The sequence below is a fragment of the Microplitis mediator genome, chromosome 5 (genome assembly GCF_029852145.1).
Source record: "Microplitis mediator isolate UGA2020A chromosome 5, iyMicMedi2.1, whole genome shotgun sequence".
Classification (NCBI taxonomy): domain Eukaryota; kingdom Metazoa; phylum Arthropoda; class Insecta; order Hymenoptera; family Braconidae; genus Microplitis; species Microplitis mediator.
In genome coordinates this window covers 22,620,582-22,640,104 of record NC_079973.1, presented here as the reverse complement: position 1 = coordinate 22,640,104, position 19,523 = coordinate 22,620,582, and the positions used below count along the sequence as shown (strand labels likewise).

Here is a 19,523-nt window from a genome sequence, read left to right as displayed (position 1 = left end):
ATAGCCGGACGTTCTGATGACAAGTTGTCGACAATTTTCAGCTTTTGTAACTGTTCACTACAAGTTGTCATCAACTCTTTGAGAAAATTGCCATCAACTTATGGAAATGCCAATTTTTGCGGCCAACTTGGCGACAGGTTGTGGCAGGAGATTGTCACCAATTTGCTGCCAACTTGACTATTAGGGTAGAAAACACTTTTTTGACAAACTACCGATGGAAAAAGTGAGTTCATACCCAGATAGCCATTTCGTTCGCAACTTGACGTAAACTTGAAGCCAACATTCCGGCAACTCGTTGGTGAGCGCAATAGTTGACGGCAACTTGTCGTCGAGTTGAATGCCATAGGTGGGCGAGTAAAAAGTTGCCAAAATCTTGACGAACTTTCGCTGTTGTTGCCTTCATATTGTGGCTGCAGATTGTCGCCAATTTGACAGAAAAAGTTGTAGCCAATAGTTGGATAGTTGCGGAGAAACTGTTGTTATCTGAGTATATACAGACGCTGATGAAAAAGATACCTACCGAACGGAGCCTCGATAACATAGAATCTGAGTATCTCATATGTCCTGTGATAGCCAAGATGATGACAAGTTGACGGTAATCTGCGGCTCAACTTTGACGTCATGTTGATTGCAAAAGCTTGAAGTACAAATAGTTGACGCTAACTTGTCGTCAATTTGAAAGTTACTTTTGTTTTTTTTCTGTAAAATTGTCTTCTCAAAGCGGGCGTTGATTTGCGCCAACTTGTGGTTTGTGTTGTCCTCATATTGTAGTCAAAATTAGACAAAGCGAACTTGACGTCAAATTGTCCGTAAACACTGAACAGCAAGCCTTTGAAGAAAAAATGTGGCTACCGGGGTCAAAAAATCTTCAAACCAGAGGTAATCATTTAAGATGCTAATTTTCCCATAGATGAGTTTAAGTAAAGTTGAGAAAAAGTTCTGGCTTCAAAGGAATGGTAGGAAAGGAGTTATTAATGATTAATAATCACAATAAAAATATTTTTTAACGATGGATTTTATTATTATAGATTGAAATTTATTACAATCGTTGTAAAATTGAAAAATACGGTCCTATTTACTTGATATACTGTTATACTAGTATGAAAAAAAAAACAATAAATTTATAAATTCCATGATTACTAATCAATAGTACGATATATTCTCTAACAACTGACTATAAAACTTGCGTAGTCACATGCTAGACTATAAATATTATAAACGTTTTGCATATACATATGTTTGTATAAATATGATTGATAATGATAATATTGAACGTGCTAAAATTCGAAAAAAAAAAATGTATAATTATAATAAATGTGTTAATATTTTATCACTGGGAATGTTCCGCAATGGCTACGATAAATCACGTCTTAAAAAAAAATCATCAACTACCTGATTTTTGGGCATTTGATTATCACACAATATAACGATAGTGCAAAATTAATTTTAAAAAAATAAATTCTTTCGACTTACATATCAAGATCAAAAATTAAATCATTTTTAAATTCCGCTTGATTTAAATTTTGATCACGATTACCGCTGACTTGTGATTTCATTTTGTTATCACACTTATTGTTATAATTATTTTCCTGGTCGGATAATTTATGACTCGATAATTTATCCCGATTAAGAATTGACTTTACATTATTATCTACAATTTTTTCGTCTTTGTTATTTTTGTTAGTTGCGTTTACTTTGTATTTATCACGATCTTCAGTCTCGGAATTTTCACTCTCGCTCATACGTCTCTCGTGTGCTTGCTTCTTCTTACGTAATTTCCGTTGGTTTTTTTTTCTCCGTCCCAGGATACTTGAATTAGACCTACAATTATATTTTATTTTTAATATCAATTATATTAAGGCCGTTTTTAGATAAACCCTCCCTCCTCCTTTTTCCAAATATTCAATGACTCGATTGTCATAATTCTATTCAAATTTTATTAATTAATTAAAATAAAATTGAAACTTTAATCGAAAAAAGGGCAACGCAGTCCTAATTGCGCCGAGATATAGAAAAAAAAATTACTTACAGTTGTGATCAATTAGGAGTCAAACGAAATTTGTTATATAAATTTTAATCCACAAAATTTGAAAATTCGAATTTTAAAATTGACGTAAAGATTTTACTGAAATTCATGTAACAAATTTCTTTTGACTCCCAATCGAAAGCAATTGTAAGTAATTTTTTTAAAAATCTATACCTCGGCGAAATTACTTCTACCCCTGGTAGCCACCTTCGTCAGCAAGTTTCTGCAGTGAAACATTTTCAGCCTTGGCTGGATAATACTTGAGTGCAAGGATGTCAATCTCCGGCCGTAAACTGAATATAATTTGACAGAAAAACTTGCTGTCAATTTGAAGTGAAACTTTGAATCAACTTAACGTCATTATCTGACAGTTACATTTTAAGTAAAATTGAATTCAAGTTATAGACAATCTGCTGTCAACTTAACCGCAACTTTTTGCTCTCCAACTTTTTGCTGTTAAGTTGACTTTAGATTCCGGCCGTAACTTGAAGTTAACTTGCGGTTATGATGGCTATCAGAGACGTTGTCGTTTTTTCAATTAAAATTTTAATACAGTTATGACAGTTGAGTCATTGAAAATTTTAAAAAAGGGGGAGGGACACTGCCTGAGAATGGTCTTAAACTTGCAATCAGCTTTCGTGTTCATTTTAATATTTCTGATAAAAAAAAAAAAAATTACCTGAATAATTGTCGTGATACAACATCATTAAACCTGACCGTCTTTTTCAAACTGCAACAATCAGACTCCGAGTAATGTTCTTGTACCGAGTCATAATTAAATTCGATTGACGATACCAATCCAGTTGTATCATCAATACTCGACTCCGAAACAGATCTAGAAAAATTATCCCGTCTATACTTCAAAATACCCCTCGATTTATTACTTCTTCTGCTGTCTGGAAGCTCATCGCCGCTGCTCTCCGAAATGGACCTGCACTTCTGCAAGCAGTCTCTCTTCTCTCCATCACTCCTCGTCTCCGAGTACTCATCATCCGAATCCATGTGATCTTGATTGCTGTTATTATTTTTAATATCAATAACAACCTGCTTACTGTCGTCATTCCGATTCACTTGAACACTGAGATTATTATCATTTGCTTGCTGCTCCTCATCCTTAGTTCTCAAGAAAGCCTCATATTTTTTAGTAAAAGATATTCTATGCGGCACATCCCGTGCCTCCAAAAACTCTTGATTTAATCCTACAAAGTAACGTGTCATTTTGTCAGCATCCTTCATCGTAATACTGACAATAACGTTGTTATCCCAGGGCTCAACATTGATACTTTCCTCATTAAACGATGACCCACTGTCGAGTTTTAAATACAACGCGTAGTGGACAGGAAAGAAACCCGCACCGATTGATACCAGTACGATATTTATTGCCGTGTTATCATTCAAAAATTGATAACAAATTGAATCAGCGTCGACATTTTTGACATCTATAACTAGTGCTATTGTGTTATCATAAAAATTACAATTTAAATGCGGAAGTGAATACGTAATATTGGTATTGATAATAGATTTAACGGTTTTCGTTGATGTAATCGAGTTATCAGTGGTATTTAAATTTATTTTATCACAATCCACTGATGTGATTTCGCTTATCAAACCATTGGAAGCCTTGATATTATCAACATTGCTGATAATTGATTGAAAGTCATCTAAATGAATCTTTGATTCATGAGTATCGATGCTTGATGACTCGGAAATAGCGGGAGAATTATCGCTCTCAACTCCACTGTCGTCTCTGGTGAGCTCTGTGAGTTTAACGACCTCTCTAATAACTGGCAGTGTTACTGTTAATTTTTTTTTACTAGTATCAAACTTAGCGCTCCCATGATCTGGGTCAACGCGATAAGGCAGCGGAAGCTCTAGTCGATACTGTGCTGGTTTCTCGCTCACTACACTCAGCAACCGTTCCTGTACGTCTAAGGTCGCATCATTTGCGCCACGTAGCAGCGGCAAATCAATTATGATAATCAATTTTTTAGGCGTTGCCGCGTAAATTTTCGAGTCCTTCGCGTTCCTAAAGTCCTGAAGGTCCAAATCCGTCTGGTGTTTTATTAAATATTTTGGAGTCGCGTATTTAGTATCCTCGGAAATTGACGTCTTGTTATTTAAATACTTTGTGGCTGGTGTTGGACGTGAAGGTTTTTCTTGTGCTGATAATTTTTTTTTGTATTTCTCCCGAGCTTCGTCGTAACTCGAAATTAATTTTTGATAAATTTCTGGTTCAAAATCTTTCGATTCCTCCGATTCTGATGATTTTTCGCATTCTCTTCTTATGACACTTGACTGACTTACTCCTTTGAAATTAATCTTTGGAAATCTTATATTTTTTCGATCTAATTTAACCTGATGACAAAAAAAATTTATTTTTTAATTATAAAAAAATAATCGCGTTAAACTCTTGGATTTCAAATCCAAGTTGAAATCGATCAAAGTTATCAATAATTACATGCTCATTACTGATAAAATTAAAAACAAACTGATAAAAAAAATATCAAGTATTATTTTCACGGTCACAGATAATAAAAAAAAATAATGACAGCAACTACATATAGTAGAGAATAATTCTAGAAAATTCGATGGCGGCTTGGCAACGCCATCAGTGCCGGCTCTAAAACTCGTGAGCAAAATCATCTCGGAAACAAGACTCGAGGTCACTCACCTTAAAATTATTTTCGACGCTGTCCAAGGCTGTGTTATTAACAATGTCTCTAAACCTCGGGTTTTTCGATGCCAAATATAGAGTATCGGGATTAAAGACAACATCGAAGACAGTGCAACGTGATTTTTTTTTATCGAGGTCATCCCGCGGCGGGGCAAGAGTATGCGGAATAGACCATTGCAATCCACGGTGTCCATTGTCAACATCATAGGATGGCTGACTTGTCGGCTTGCCAACACACTCGTTCTTACTTATATTTATAAAACATTTTTTATCACCATTTAAACTAGTCTTTATGACGTAACCCGGCTCGGGATTTACGAACGTAACATCAACGCCACGTTCACGTTCGAGTTTTATAATTTCTTCTTGATATAATTTACGGTTTTCGGGTTTTGACACTTCTTCGGCGTACTCGATAAACAGTTTACGAAAATCCTCTTTCTTTAAACACTCACTTAATTTATCAAACTCTTCTCTCGTCACTTCTAACTCGTCCCAATTATCTTTTTGTATGTCACAGGCGTCCATTTTCCGGGTACTGTTTACAAAATATAACACTCAATAACACACAAGTACTGCTGTTACTACTCTTTAAATAAAATGTATAATCGATACCTATCGATATATGTTGCTCACGATTAATCGATTCAGCTGTTTAGCCGCAGACTGCGCACGCGCGGGAATTAAAAAAATCAAGCATTCAAAAATACTCTCAGACTGTAGCTCAGACTAAATAAAATGTTTTATTATATGGGTAATAATGTTTATTTTTAATTATTTTGAATTGGGAATTCAAAAATATTCAAACCACAACTATATTTTGTGAAAATAAGTGCGTTATTTATGACGAAATTTAAAACATTGCTAACTGTCAGCTACATTCGCGCTCATTTTGTAAAATCTTATTGACAATAAATGGTTACAAAGTAAATTTTCAGCAGTAAGTGAGTACATATACTTTAATTAGAATAATAATTACAATACAATGATAGCCGGTAGTAGTGCGGTGGTCAAAGATAAAGACAATGTTTAAAATCTGCGCGTGCGCATTAAGAAGGGGAATGGATAAATGAGTGTGTGTAGCAGACAAGTGGGAATTTAAAAAATTTTTGAATAAATAAATAAAATGTAAGAAGAATAAAAATTAAAAAATGCGTATTTAGGTCAATGAAAAATAAGTACGCGCGTTTTTTTAAATTTCATCATTTCAAGGAGGGTCTATAGTAATTTTGGTCCCAGATTTTCTCTCAAACAAAACCTCATGCATTAATCTATAAACTAGCAGTCTACGTTTTGATTTTTGAAAAATATTCATTTCTTTAAGAGAAACACGTGGGCAAAGTTTCCATTTACTGCGCAAGTGCAACAGAGATAGTCCCGTTTGTCGACTTGAGTGTGACAGAGAAAAAAGTTCAGACTCCTCTTAATTAATTTATTTATTTATTCAAAATTTATAAAATTTCTCATGTCTGCTACATTCTCACTCATGGTGGATAAAGATTTTAAAAACTAGGTGTCTACAATATCTGCTGCGCTGCCAAACAAGTGAAAGTTTATAACCAACACGGCAGTAGGGTCTTGTTCTCAAATCTTTATGTTTAGTGTGGGCTCACATGTCCCACGAAAAAATAAAAATCCATTGAAAATTCATAGAAAATCTATAAAAAAATCCATAGAAAATCTCCAAAGAAAGCGACCATTTAAACGGTCAAAGCGCGCGAAGTTTGAAATTGCCTGCGCATGCTCTCAATATAAAGAAAAGTAAGCGCAACTCTCGGTAACAAAACCGACTAATCCGTCAAGTAATTCAAAAATAATTACTAGATGGCACCACATAATTTTTTATCCACTTTCCTGCTACACTTTTAAATAATTTACAAACACATCCACGTGTGCACACATAAACACACTGACTCTCCTTCCAATTCGCCAGCTCGCCGTGAGATGTCGCCCCTCAGCTGTCAAAAAATTCCAATTGTGTAAACAATAATCTTTCGGCCTGTCATGGCAAAGAAACAGCCCATTGTTTATAAACAAAAGTTAAACAAGCAAATAACTAAAATAACCAAGTGAAAAAACAAATAATTGAACTTTATTACCAACAGTTGAAATAATTAAACAAACGCCAGAGGCGCTGTCTACATGATTAAGTTAGTCCTCGTGGGGGGGAACCAACCATCATACATTCATACCATATACCATCAAGCCCAAAACCCAACTAACAAGTAATATAACAACCAAGTAACCAACCAAGTATCAAGTATATAAACTATCCAAGCAAACTTTCAAGGCCTCTCAAGTTTGTAGAGACCCGTAGAGAGAGACAAGACATCAAGAGAAACACACGAGTACGAGTACGAGTCAGTACACACACAGTTGATCAGAACGTCAGCACTGGGAGCAGGAATAGACACTAGGACATTTTAAATTACCTCCTGGCTGGGTCTATCATCGTACATGTCGTTATCAATTCCTGCGGATACTCTGCCGCTGCTGGTGCTAGTGCATTTAACTGATAGTGTGTGGGGTTTTAATGCGATTATTCGCCATGTGCTGCTCCGGGTGTGACTTGGTGCGGCGTTCACCCAGCATCCAGTATCACCAATGACCAACATCATCTCCGTAGCACCGTCGCCGTCATCTGCAAGCCCGGATGTCATCAAACACCCAAGTGCGCCAAAACATTAGCGAGATTTTTTAAAAAATAGACACGCACACTCACACTCACACACAACAAGTAAACGGAGTTTACTTTTAGTGTTTTTAATTTATTGTTTAAAAATATTTTTTATTGTATCGAGGCTCGTGTGTACATGTCTCAGTTGAGTGTGTGATATCCTACGAGATAGAAACAACGGGGAGATTGAGAGAGGCTGCTGCTGGTGAAGAATATAGAGAACGGACAGACAGCCAGTGTTGTAGAGGCGGGGACGAGGCCCGTGCGCGGTATTGCCCGTCACATTTTATACTGAAACTAAAGAAAAAGGAGTCGAAAATAATTATTCTAAAATATAAATACTCTTGGGCCCTTTTGCGGGTGTGTCGGGCGTGTCTTATATTATATACATATATATGTATGTATATGTATGTTTAATATTACAAACGTGTTTTATTAATGTTTAATAGTAACCCTCATCACGGGTTCTACTTACAAGACGGTCTTGTGTTATTACAATAATTATTACTTGAGTAGTGATTTTTTTACCGTGCAGTGCGGGTGTATAGTTGTGTGGTAGAGATTTTTCGGTAGATATTAATCTAGTGGTAGAAAAAGAGAGAGTGGGAGAGAGAAGAAGTACACTGAGGATTTAACACAACAGAGAGAGTAAGAGAACACGAGTCGTGTATCAAGATGGCGCATAATTTGGCACCGAGCGTTAACTGCTCGCTCGACGACATCGACTTGAATGCACTCAAGGTACATTATATTTATTTACATGACATTACAGATTATCCTGGCTCATTTTACTCTTTAAATCGACTCGGCAATTAAACAATTTTAATATTTAAAGTTCCTCATCTATTTAGATTTTTCCACACCGTAGACTTGCACAGACATTTTCTGTCACTACATTTTTGTTTTTTTTCCTTCAGTATTTAATTATTAGTTTTTATTTTTAATTACTTTATCGGAGTTGTGAGTAATTATTTACGCAGTTATCTGCTTCGGAGGGGAAAGTTTTTTAATTGTTGTGATAGTCCGGTTTTTTTATTTTTATTTTTTGTTTATGTTACGGCTACGCTAATTTCTTATTTAGTTTCATTTATTAATTATATTTGTAAATGGTAATGGTGGGTTTCGTATGTACTAGATACTAGATACGTGAAAACGTCTTAGGAATGTTGAATTTCATCAGTACAGAGTTAAATAAGAATCTGGAGCAATGGTGATGATTGGAGTTAAAGAAGTTGATGGTACTTGCGATCATTGTCATCTGGAATCGTCATTGACACGGATGATTTCTCCTCTACCCGCATTATTATTATTTTATTATTATTATTATATAAATATATATTTATAAATGTAGATATGGAGTATGTTAGAGTGTATATCCTATTCTAGATTAGATACAAAGTCCGGTTATTCACGAGAATTGTCGGTTGAGTTAATCAGAATAATGTAGTAGTAGAATCAAGCAGCCAGGCAAGGCAAGTGTTAAGAGACACAGTCATTCTTTGGTAATGCGTCATCAATATGTCTATGAAATATGCCTCTGACTTGCTGGGATACCATGAACATGCATTTAACATAATAAATATATATATATATATATATATATATATATATATATGGCTGCGTGCATTCATTATGTATGTTAATGTTAACAATATATAAATATTAAAAATAAAATTTGTCCACAGGATCCAGCTGGGATCTTCGAGCTCATCGAGGTCGTTGGCAATGGAACTTACGGTCAAGTTTACAAGGTGAGAATGTCCAATTTTTTTTTTATTAATTCATTTTTTTTGTAACTTATTTATGTGATGCAGTTAGCAGACAATCAAAAATTTTAGGATTTTTTTTAACGAATGAATTACAAAAAAAAAAATATAAAAATATGCACATGTAGAAAATTGAAAAAACTATAAGTGCAATTTTTAAAATATTCTTTGTTATAAATTATTGCTTGGAAAAAAAATTCCAAATTATTAGACGTCGGCTAACCAGTATCGTTAACTATTTAGGTGATCCTGCAGTTAGTATGAGACTGAAATAACCGACGTCTAATAATTTTTAAATTTTTTTTTAAAACGGTAAATTATTTTTAAAAAATTGCACTGATAGTTTTTTTAATTTTCTACATGTACATATTTTTTTTTTTAATTGAGGTATTAAAAAAGAATCCAAAAATTTTTAACTGTCTTCTAACTTCACGATCATCAGTTAGTAGACAATCAACAATTTTCGGATTTTTTTTTTAACGAATGAGTAACAAAAAAAATAAACTAAAAATATACACATGTAGAAAATTCCAAAAACTGTAGGCGCAATTTTTTCAAATATTTTTCGTTATAATTTATTGCTTTGAAAAAAATTCCAAATTATTAGACGTCAGCTAACCAGTATCGTTACCTATTTAGATGATCCTGCAGTTAGCAATCAACAATTTTCGGATTTTTTTTAACGAATAAGTTACAAAAAAAAAATAAACTAAAAATATGCACTTGTAGAAAATTGAAAAAACTATAAGTGCAATTTTTAAAAATATTTTTAAAAATAATTTATTGCTTTGAAAAAAAATTAAAAAATTATTAGACACCGGCTAACTTCAGTATCATCTATTTATTAGTTTCTTTTAATTGTATAACTGTATTAAAAGTATTAAATTGTTATAGTGGTACTTCCGGTTTGTCATACCGCGATATTTTGGAGCGTTTGTGCGTACGCGTGTTAAAAAGTTCCACGAAAGTTGCTTACTACTCGAAAACGTGTCTGACGAGTTGCTTATTATTATCATTATTGTTATTTATTTATTTATTTTTTTTTTTTTACGTAGGCGATTCGCCGGTCGATACAATATGCAGGTTGAGCAGAGATTTTTTTTTATTTTTATCATATATATGTTCTCTTTAGAAGCATTTGTACCGGGTCGTTTGATGTATAAAGAATAAAAATTGCTCTCTATTTACCGCTCGGCTATAAAGCTTTTACGCGAATGTGTCATTCATAAAAAATAAATGCACCGTATGATCTGTGTGTCATTCATGGATGTCGCAACAGTAGTTCAGTGGTATTAAATTTTTTTGCTTATCATTTTTTTATCTTTCGACATTCATTTTAATCACTTTATCTACTCTCGACAAATAAATCGTTCAACAGTTGAATTTTTTTTTTTTTTTTTCCATTAACTTCTTATTTATTAATACGGAGTTAGGAGACAAAATAGACTTTTTTAAATCCAGATTCTAGAGATAATTTTTTGTGTAACCAAGATTTCGTTTGATCGAGCAGTTTAATAAAAAAAAATATAAAATATCGTATTGCCAAGTCGAAGAGAAAAACTCTGGCATGCGGTATAACTCCCACGCGAGTTTAGTACCACAGAGACGCGGAGAGAACAGACTGAGAGAAAGAAAGAGAAAAATTTATATAAAAGTAGCTACTGCTCTCGCACGCACGCATATCGTCGTCGTCGTCATCGTCGTAGTCTTTTCGTTGGCTCTCTTATGTCTTTACTTGCTCTCATGACAGACTTAGCCATCCGTACTAGCGTACCACCAGCACTGGCAGCTGAACCGCGAAACTTACTATCCAACACTACGCAACCAAACACCATTACACCGACTACTTATTATATTACTACTTGAAATCTTGTCTTCCTCAACTTTAAACTGCACTACTGTACTCTAAATTCTACACTCTTCATTCTCATTCTACCGCGAAACTTATGTTTCGTTGGAGACAGTTATTACCTCTTGTTCTACAGTTTCCTCTTCATAATTTTCCTCAGCATGTTCATCCAAAATTAAATGTAGAAAAGAATATCAAAAACGACAGGTATAAAAAAAAAAATACTTTATACACACAAAGAATTTTTAAAAGGCAACAAAGTAAAGCATAAAATAATCGATCGACCTAAAAAAATATAAAAAAATTTTGTTCAAAGGTATATTTTAGTTTTGAGTGTCATTGCGAGTAGAGTAGAGCTTGCCATTGATACTTTTCATATTGTGGACCGCAGCCCACTCACTCTCTTTCTTCTCCTCTTTATTTTTCCTTTCCTTACTTTTCTTTATTCTTCATCCTCTCTTTTTCTCCACTTGTACTCTTACGACGTCAAGTTCGCAGTGCCCGTGGTCGTCGCGTTCTATTTCCGTATATTTGCGAGGGGCAAAATAACTCGCATGCATCGTATCATGTGTGCATATCCACATCACATATTATGCTGCCCGCAGTATGATGAGAAATACAAGAGAAAATTTTCCTCACCCCGACCTCTGCCACCGTCTATTTAATTAAAATCATTTTTTTTATCCATCTACATTTACATACATAAATATATATATAAATTTATATTTATAAACCGTCGTCAATAATAGTTAGTTTTTTAAAATTCCCATCAATGTCAACCGTATATATATTTATAACTAAACGAATGTTCTGGATAATTTATAATAATCAACGGCTAGATATTTTAAATAAAAAAGACTTTGATCGATCGGTTGAAAAATTACGGGGGCGATCATTCGGTCGATGATGACTAATAATGTAAGTCTCATCTGAGGATTAAAAAAAAACCTAGTCTTTCTCACGTGTATTGTGTCGTATTAAAAAGTATATAAAATAAAAAAAAAAATTTATATATGTATAAATTTATTGTATAAGGAATAATATGTATGTGAGGTATGATGATTCACCTTGAAAAAATTCTACCTTGTGCTTCTCGTCCTTGTAATGCGTGGGGACGACTCAATAATATATAAATATATATATGTATATATAAAAGTAAAGACTTAAAGACAGTAGTCAAGTGTATATTGTGCATTGTAAAGCCATTATTCTTAGGGCTTCTTTGAAATATAGCAAAAATACACAAGGAGTTTCACGTTGCACATTAAAATAACAAAAATAATGTCTCAGACGATATATGTGTTTATGACTCAAGGAGTATCTTATTAAATTAAAGAATAATAAGCTATGATAAATTCAAAAAAATAAAGCGTGGGCATAATTCTATTAGTTAGCAAACGATTTACTCGGCGAACATATCATTGGCATGGGTTTTATTTAGTGTGTTGAGAAGATGAATAATGATAATAAGAAGAGGAAGAAATAGCGGAGGTGGTTTACAAGGCGTTTGGGAAAATTTTAAGTAAAACAAAAGTAGCGGTGCCAAAATATAAGTCAACGACCTGACAACCTCTATCCGGTCTATTGAAACTAATGATTGTTCTCAGGGGGAAGTAGAGAGGCATGAGAGAATTTCTCGTAGCTTTCGCTGTACAAGACTTCCGATTTAAAGTAGAGCTCTTTTTTTTTTTTGTCTTATTTTTTTTTTACTCGAGAAGTTTGAAGTTGAGTCAAGGAGTTGATTAATAAAGAAAAGAATGAAGAATATATTTTTTTTCGTGGTTAAATTATAGTACTATGTATTATTAATTTATTCATTTTACTATCAAGAAGATTAAAATTTAAATATTCATATTTTAATATATTCTTGAGTATTAGATATTTTAATCTACTGCAATTTTTTAATTTATCATCAAAAAAAAATTATTAAAATAAAAAATTCTACAAAAAATTTGTATGCTTCAATTAAATGATTTTATTTAATTTCTTTTTTTTTTTTTTTTTTTTTTTTTTTTGAAACTTGTTAATAAAAAAAAATTAATTTATCATTTTTCCTGTATTCAACTTCTCTTTTACATCTCTACACTTGAAACTGCAGGATAAAAAAAATTAACAACGTGGATAGTTGGTGAATATACACTTGAGCCTGAAATGTTTAGTTTTTAAAATAAAACGAGTTGAGACACATTACACATTATGTATTTTATTTGATGATGTGATGTGTAAGTGATGGACTTGAGTTTTACCGCAGTACTCGGGTTTATCAGTGAGGAAAACCGGGAGGAAGGACGAGTAGACGACAAGAGGAATAATATAAAGAGAGAACCAAGAAAATAGAATACGTATGATAGAGCAAGACCAATGGAGAGAAAAAGAGAGAACGTAGGGAGATTGGAGCCCCCCTAGACAGTTTACACCGTCACACGTGTGTGTCATGTGTGCATGGATGTGTGTATGTGAGTATTGTGTAGCTTGGGGCCGATGACACTGTGTAGTGTTTGACGGCAACGAAGACGACGATTCAACGTTATATGTTACCGCGACAACGACAGTGATAGCAAATATATATGTATATAAAATACTTTACATATATATATATGATACTTTGCGCTTGCGCAAACTTTTACACGATTTCATTTATGACACACGGCATTTAGATGCATCGGTATGATATTGTCGGCATATCATTGCACAAAATTCCATATGTACATATAAATCGTTTTAATTAACATACTTTTATCATATATTATAAACATATAGTTTAACGAACGATTAATAATATCAAAAATATATTATTAATAGTAAATATAAAAAAAGTAAAAAGGACACAACGGAAATCGAAGACCTAAAAATGTATCCTCATTTCCTCTTGTTACGCTTATTTGCCTTCGTATATAAAATTATATATGAGTATAGAGTTTATTTGCACATAGATGTATGTAATAAATATATACGAAGAAGGTTTCGTTTTAAAGCAGTGATAGACTGGTATATTATATACATATATGACAGGCTACGTACATTTAAACTCGAAACCGTTGACATACAGGCGCGTCTGACATCATGATGGTACTGAAGAGTTTACGATGAATGAAAACCGATATCACGTCTGCTATTATACGCTTTGGTCATATATTTTGGATGTGTTTACTATCATATACACATATATATTCATACATGCATACTTGTTATTATTCGACTCCTTTCAACTACTCATGCATTTCTGTTTTACATCACGTAGACACCGTTAGATTGGGTGTATATAATACACTGTACCTGCGTTTTATCAATCGTATATATATATATATATATATATATTTTGCTTAATAAAAATATTATCAATCATTTTTTTTTATATTTATTATTGCTATTAATTTTTTTTTTCAGACATTAAATCTAAATTGACAGCAATAAAATTACTAAGGAATTTGTAATTTTTATTACATATTATTGGGCATCATATTTATTATTCAAATCTATTTTATTATTACCAGATAATTTATTTTAATAGAAAAAATTTCTACCAAAAAAAATAAATTTTATTTATCGTTAAAAATTAATTAACTAAAATAAATTTTAAATCTGCTCCAATAAAAAAATGACAATTAATAAAATTTCTATATTTAATAATTATTTTAATTTTATTTTACAGGGCCGACACACCAAAACGGGCCAGCTGGCGGCCATTAAAGTTATGGACGTCACGGAGGTGAGGACCTTTGTCTAACCAATATAATAATATCCAGTCAATGAACTTTATTCCATTTTTATCTCTCTATCTCTTCACCTTCTTAATTACCATTATTAAAACCCCATAAAAATACCGATAATTATCGCGTTTTAAAAAATTAAATCATTTAAATTTTTCCACTAACATGATTACAAACACTTAATTACTTAGTTAATCTTTATTTTATAAAAAAAATTTACTCAAACTAAAATACTAAGATAAAAAAAAAATAAAGTTAAATGCAATTGTATACATTGATAGTAGAGAAACAATAATTTACTGTAATGACCCAGTATATCTGATTACTCATACTCGCGATAAAAATTTCCGAGAATCCCGTGAGTTTGCTGCTGATTACCGAATATCTTAACAGAAGTCGCTTAACTTGCTTTTATGACTCCATTCTTCCCTCCCCCTCCCCCCCTTATTTTTTTTCTCTTTTCTCAGACAGTCTCGATTTCCAATTAATCGCGTGAGATAAAAAAACCCGATGATTATAAAACATCGCAACGGCAATAACGTCTACACTACGATACTGTTGAATCTGTACACAGCGATGACCCTACTTACACATCAAATAAAATATTAACATGAGTGTGCATTTATTTGTATCCGGTATGCGTTTTAAATGAACGATGACGAATTTTATTACGAATCACTTGATCGGAGAGTTGCTAATAACGAAACTAATCATGGCAATCAAAATCGAACACTGAATCCATTAATTATTTGAATTACAGTAACTATTTATTATTAATCCATTTAATGAGATTAATGTAAAATAAATTATCGGGTGCTTAGACATATAGATAAATAAATAACGGATTTAAAATTGTATCATTTAGAGAGAAAAACTAAACTCTTGTTTCATTTTTATTTGATATAACGCCTGAGCTAATCTTGACTCTACTTACCTACTTAACGGTCGATACGCAATATCGTTTCGTGATATTTAATACTACAAGTACACCAACATACATATACATTTTTTCTTTGCTTTTCTATTTTAAATTCCTCTAAAAAAGGCTCAAATTGTCTTGAAATAATTATTAGTTTTTAATAAAAAGTATATATTATTTATAAATCCCGGTCTGTAATTAATGCATCTGATGCTTGTAAAAAAAAATAATTAAATTTTTTAACTTAATTGCAGGACGAAGAAGAAGAAATAAAACTGGAAATCAATGTCCTCAAAAAGGTGAGCTACGAAAAAATTCATATAATGATTTATCATATTAGTAAGCGTTCGATTGATTAATCTAATGAATGTCTATGTTTTTTTTTTAGTATTCAAATCACAGAAATATTGCGACATATTATGGAGCTTTTGTTAAAAAATCACCACCGGGCAAAGATGACCAGCTGTGGCTGGTCATGGAGTACTGCGGTGCTGGCTCGGTTACTGATTTAGTTAAATCAACAAAAGGCCAAAGTTTAAAGGAGGAGTGGATCGCTTATATCTCGCGAGAGATTTTGAGAGGACTCAGCTACCTCCACAGTAATAAAGTCATTCATAGGGATATTAAAGGACAGAATGTCTTATTAACAGATAATGCTGAAGTTAAACTAGGTATGATTATTTTTATTCGTACTCTATAAAAAATCGGGAGTGATTACGGATTTTATTTCAATCCGAATTCACTCTATCGCTCGGAGTTTCGGAGTTTTTACAAAAAATCACTCCGCATGTGGAGTGAATAAGAAGTTTGTTCTTTTATCGGAGTGATTTGGATTTTATTCAAATCTGCATTCACTCTGATTCTGAGTTTTCACTTTAAAATAAACTCCCCTAAGTAAATTTCACCCCGAGGAGATTTTTTACAGTGTATTATTATTTTTATTAATTAATTATTCAATGAATTAATAATTAACTTAATTTAATTTACAGTTGATTTCGGTGTAAGTGCACAGTTAGATCGTACAATCGGTAGAAGAAATACATTTATTGGTACGCCGTATTGGATGGCACCCGAAGTTATCGCTTGTGATGAAAATCCAGACGCAACTTACGACAATAGAAGTGACCTTTGGTCTCTCGGTATCACGGCACTCGAAATGGCCGAGTCACAGCCTCCTCTCTGTGATTTACATCCCATGAGAGTAAGTATTGTACTCTTCAGGTAGTTTTAATTAAATTACAGACAATGGTACACGTCTATGTAGCGATACTTACATTATCAAATTATTACAGGCTCTATTTTTAATTCCACGTAATATGCCACCGAGATTAAAATCTAAAAAATGGGCCAAGAAATTTCACGGTTTTATTGAAACGGTCCTAGTAAAGGATTATCATCAAAGGCCGTATACAGAGCAGCTACTAAAGCATCCATTCATCCGGGACCAGCCGACGGAGCGTCAAGTAAGGATACAGCTGAAAGACCACATCGATCGCTGTAAGAAACGTAAACAAGAGAAAGGTAAGATAGCTTTATCGGTTTATCTATTTATCATAAACCAACCATCCCATCCAAGTCCCGTCTCCATCCATCTATCAGCGAACTTGATAGCTATTGAGTAATATTTACTTGCTGATTTATCAAACAATCACTAGCTCTTGTCCATCATCATCATCATTATTATTATAAAATTTATTCCTTATCAGACTTCATGTTTATCTACTTTTGCTCTTTTATATATTTACTTTATTTATTATTTTATCGCAGAACGAGATGATTATCGATACAGCGGCAGCGAAAATGAGGAAGACGAACCAGCGTTGGCTGGCGAACCATCCTCAATAGTTCAAGCACCCGGTGGAGATACACTGCGTCGTAATTTCCAACAGATTCAAGAGGGTAGAACGTTGACCCAGGACATTCCCCAGCAGCCGGCGCATCCGAACAAAGAAAAACCGTCAAGTAGAGGCCAAAGAGAAATTCCAGAACCCGGCCCTCCAGCACGGCCGGCTATTCCTCACAGACTTATTGGTAAAAAAGAAACGAATACACTCATACTCATTGCAATTTAATGACAAAATAAAAAAATGACAGCATTTGCTGACGGTTTAAATTTATTCGGGTCAAACATTTATTACAATAGAACCACAACCGCCTTCTCGACCTCTACCGCCGACTCCAAGAGACGATCCAAGACAGCCGCACAAAGTATCAACTCCACCGTCTAATCATCATCCAGCGGTTAATTCCGGTGGAGCCGGCAGTGGCGGATCAGGCGGTCAAGCTGCTCCTCAGCGAAATAGTCATATTTTTAAACCTATGGTAAGTAATGCTTGTTCACAATAAATATTATTATTATTATCATTATTATTGTCAACTAGCTATTAAAGCAATACAATAAAAGACAATAGATAAGTTTTTAAAAAAATCAAGGCGACGTTGCAAGTGCACGTTTACTTTTCCGATGCAAACCGCCGAGCGTTTAAATGTATGATGCAGACTTAAAAAAAAAACAATAATCACTATAATAATATGTTCTATGATTCTATCTTTATATTTTTAATTCACACACCTCTCAGTATTTATACGCTAGACAATAAACTTTTCTAGTTTATTTGTTCCTATATGCAGTGCACGACCGATTAAATTCCAACTCTGGCATAATATATAATTAGCGGCTGCATGTAAGCGACTATTTTTTTATTAGAGTTACAATTACGTAGCCCTCGCCACCTTACCCCACTTACAAGCCACATACATTTGCATCAATTATATCTTTTTCTGTAATTGTTGATGTTAAATGTATCTGGCTTTTTTTTTATTGTTTTATTTTCTTTTTTTCCATGTTCACATGTAATCTGTAGCTGCCACCAAGAAGGCCGGAGGTAAGAGCACACTACACTATTCCTCTCGCTTTTAATTATTTATTTTATTAAATTATTTTTACACTGTAAAAAATTATCGGAGTGGATGCAGAGCAGATGTCTATTTATTTTATCCCTAGGAGTGAAATTCACTCCGAAGGGAAGTTTATTTTAATATTTAAACTCCGAATCGGAGTGAACGTAGATTTAAATAAAATCCACATCACTCCGTTGAAAAAACTCGCTATTTACTCCGTATGCAAAATAATTTTTTTTAAAACTCTGGGACTCCGAGTGACGGAGTGAATTCGGATTTAAATAAAATTCTTATTCACTCCGAATTCACTCCTAATTTTTTACAGTGCATTAATACACGCTAAAAAAAAGTGGTAATACTTCCCATCTTAAGTAACTATTCCCATCTGTAAATTTTACTGATTCTCATTCTTTTATGTTAACTTTTCCTATCGAAGATGGTAAGCATTCTTATCTGAGATGATAATCACTACTATCTCGGAAAGCAAAATTTAAAAATTTTTCAGGCATAAGAAATATTACTATCGGCAATAGTAAATATTACTATATGAGAAACGAATACACAGTTAGAAATTTTGTGCATTTGTGTTGAAAATCTATTCGGTTAAATTTTTTGTGTTGATTTTTAACACAGAAATCTGTCAATTCAACACAAACCGTTTGTGTTATTCTACTTTAACAGATTTTTTATGTTAAATGATTAGAAAATCTAGAATCTAACACATTTCTTGTGTTATTCGAAAATTAACACAAAATTTGTGTTGTTTGACTAAACGTTTCCGCGCGATTCTTCATTACTATAACCAAGCAAAGCATCGTAGCAGCATTGTCTGCAGGGAAATTTGAATTATAATTTATTTACAATTAAATATATACATTTCACAATTATATTTAGATAACTCATACCTTTTTGACCTGGTTCAATTGTTCGCTAAATTGACATAAGTTCTACTAAGGATAGATCAGTATACTTGAGTTGGTTAGATTATGTGCTTATGTTTA

The 19,523-nt window shown here is 33.1% G+C and overlaps 2 protein-coding genes across 13 annotated transcripts in view; one reads left to right on the top strand and one right to left on the bottom strand.

The window, feature by feature from the left end:
• Positions 1-1,004: 1,004 nt before the first annotated feature.
• Positions 1,005-5,297, bottom strand: LOC130668058 (protein kintoun). Its single transcript, XM_057470057.1, has 3 exons — positions 4,698-5,297; positions 2,706-4,381; positions 1,005-1,821 (listed from the first exon to the last, which is right to left on the bottom strand). Exons 1-3 carry the CDS (start codon positions 5,226-5,228, stop codon positions 1,470-1,472), a joined length of 2,559 nt encoding a protein of 852 aa, XP_057326040.1. The 5' UTR covers positions 5,229-5,297; the 3' UTR covers positions 1,005-1,469.
• A 1,439-nt stretch (positions 5,298-6,736) lies between these two features.
• Positions 6,737-19,523, top strand: part of LOC130668588 (serine/threonine-protein kinase mig-15) — a 38,312-nt gene continuing 25,525 nt past the window's right edge. For 2 of the 12 annotated variants that reach the window (XM_057470943.1, XM_057470941.1), the window contains exons 1-10: positions 6,737-8,118; positions 9,063-9,128; positions 14,645-14,701; positions 15,876-15,920; positions 16,010-16,292; positions 16,611-16,822; positions 16,914-17,142; positions 17,389-17,652; positions 17,765-17,943; positions 18,486-18,506. In XM_057470943.1, the coding sequence (XP_057326926.1) occupies positions 8,053-8,118; positions 9,063-9,128; positions 14,645-14,701; positions 15,876-15,920; positions 16,010-16,292; positions 16,611-16,822; positions 16,914-17,142; positions 17,389-17,652; positions 17,765-17,943; positions 18,486-18,506 (1,422 nt within the window). In that variant the 5' untranslated portion in view covers positions 6,737-8,052. The remainder of the gene's footprint in view (positions 8,119-9,062; positions 9,129-14,644; positions 14,702-15,875; positions 15,921-16,009; positions 16,293-16,610; positions 16,823-16,913; positions 17,143-17,388; positions 17,653-17,764; positions 17,944-18,485; positions 18,507-19,523) is intronic. The other 10 variants (XM_057470938.1, XM_057470937.1, XM_057470944.1 and 7 more) reach the window with 7 other exon arrangements.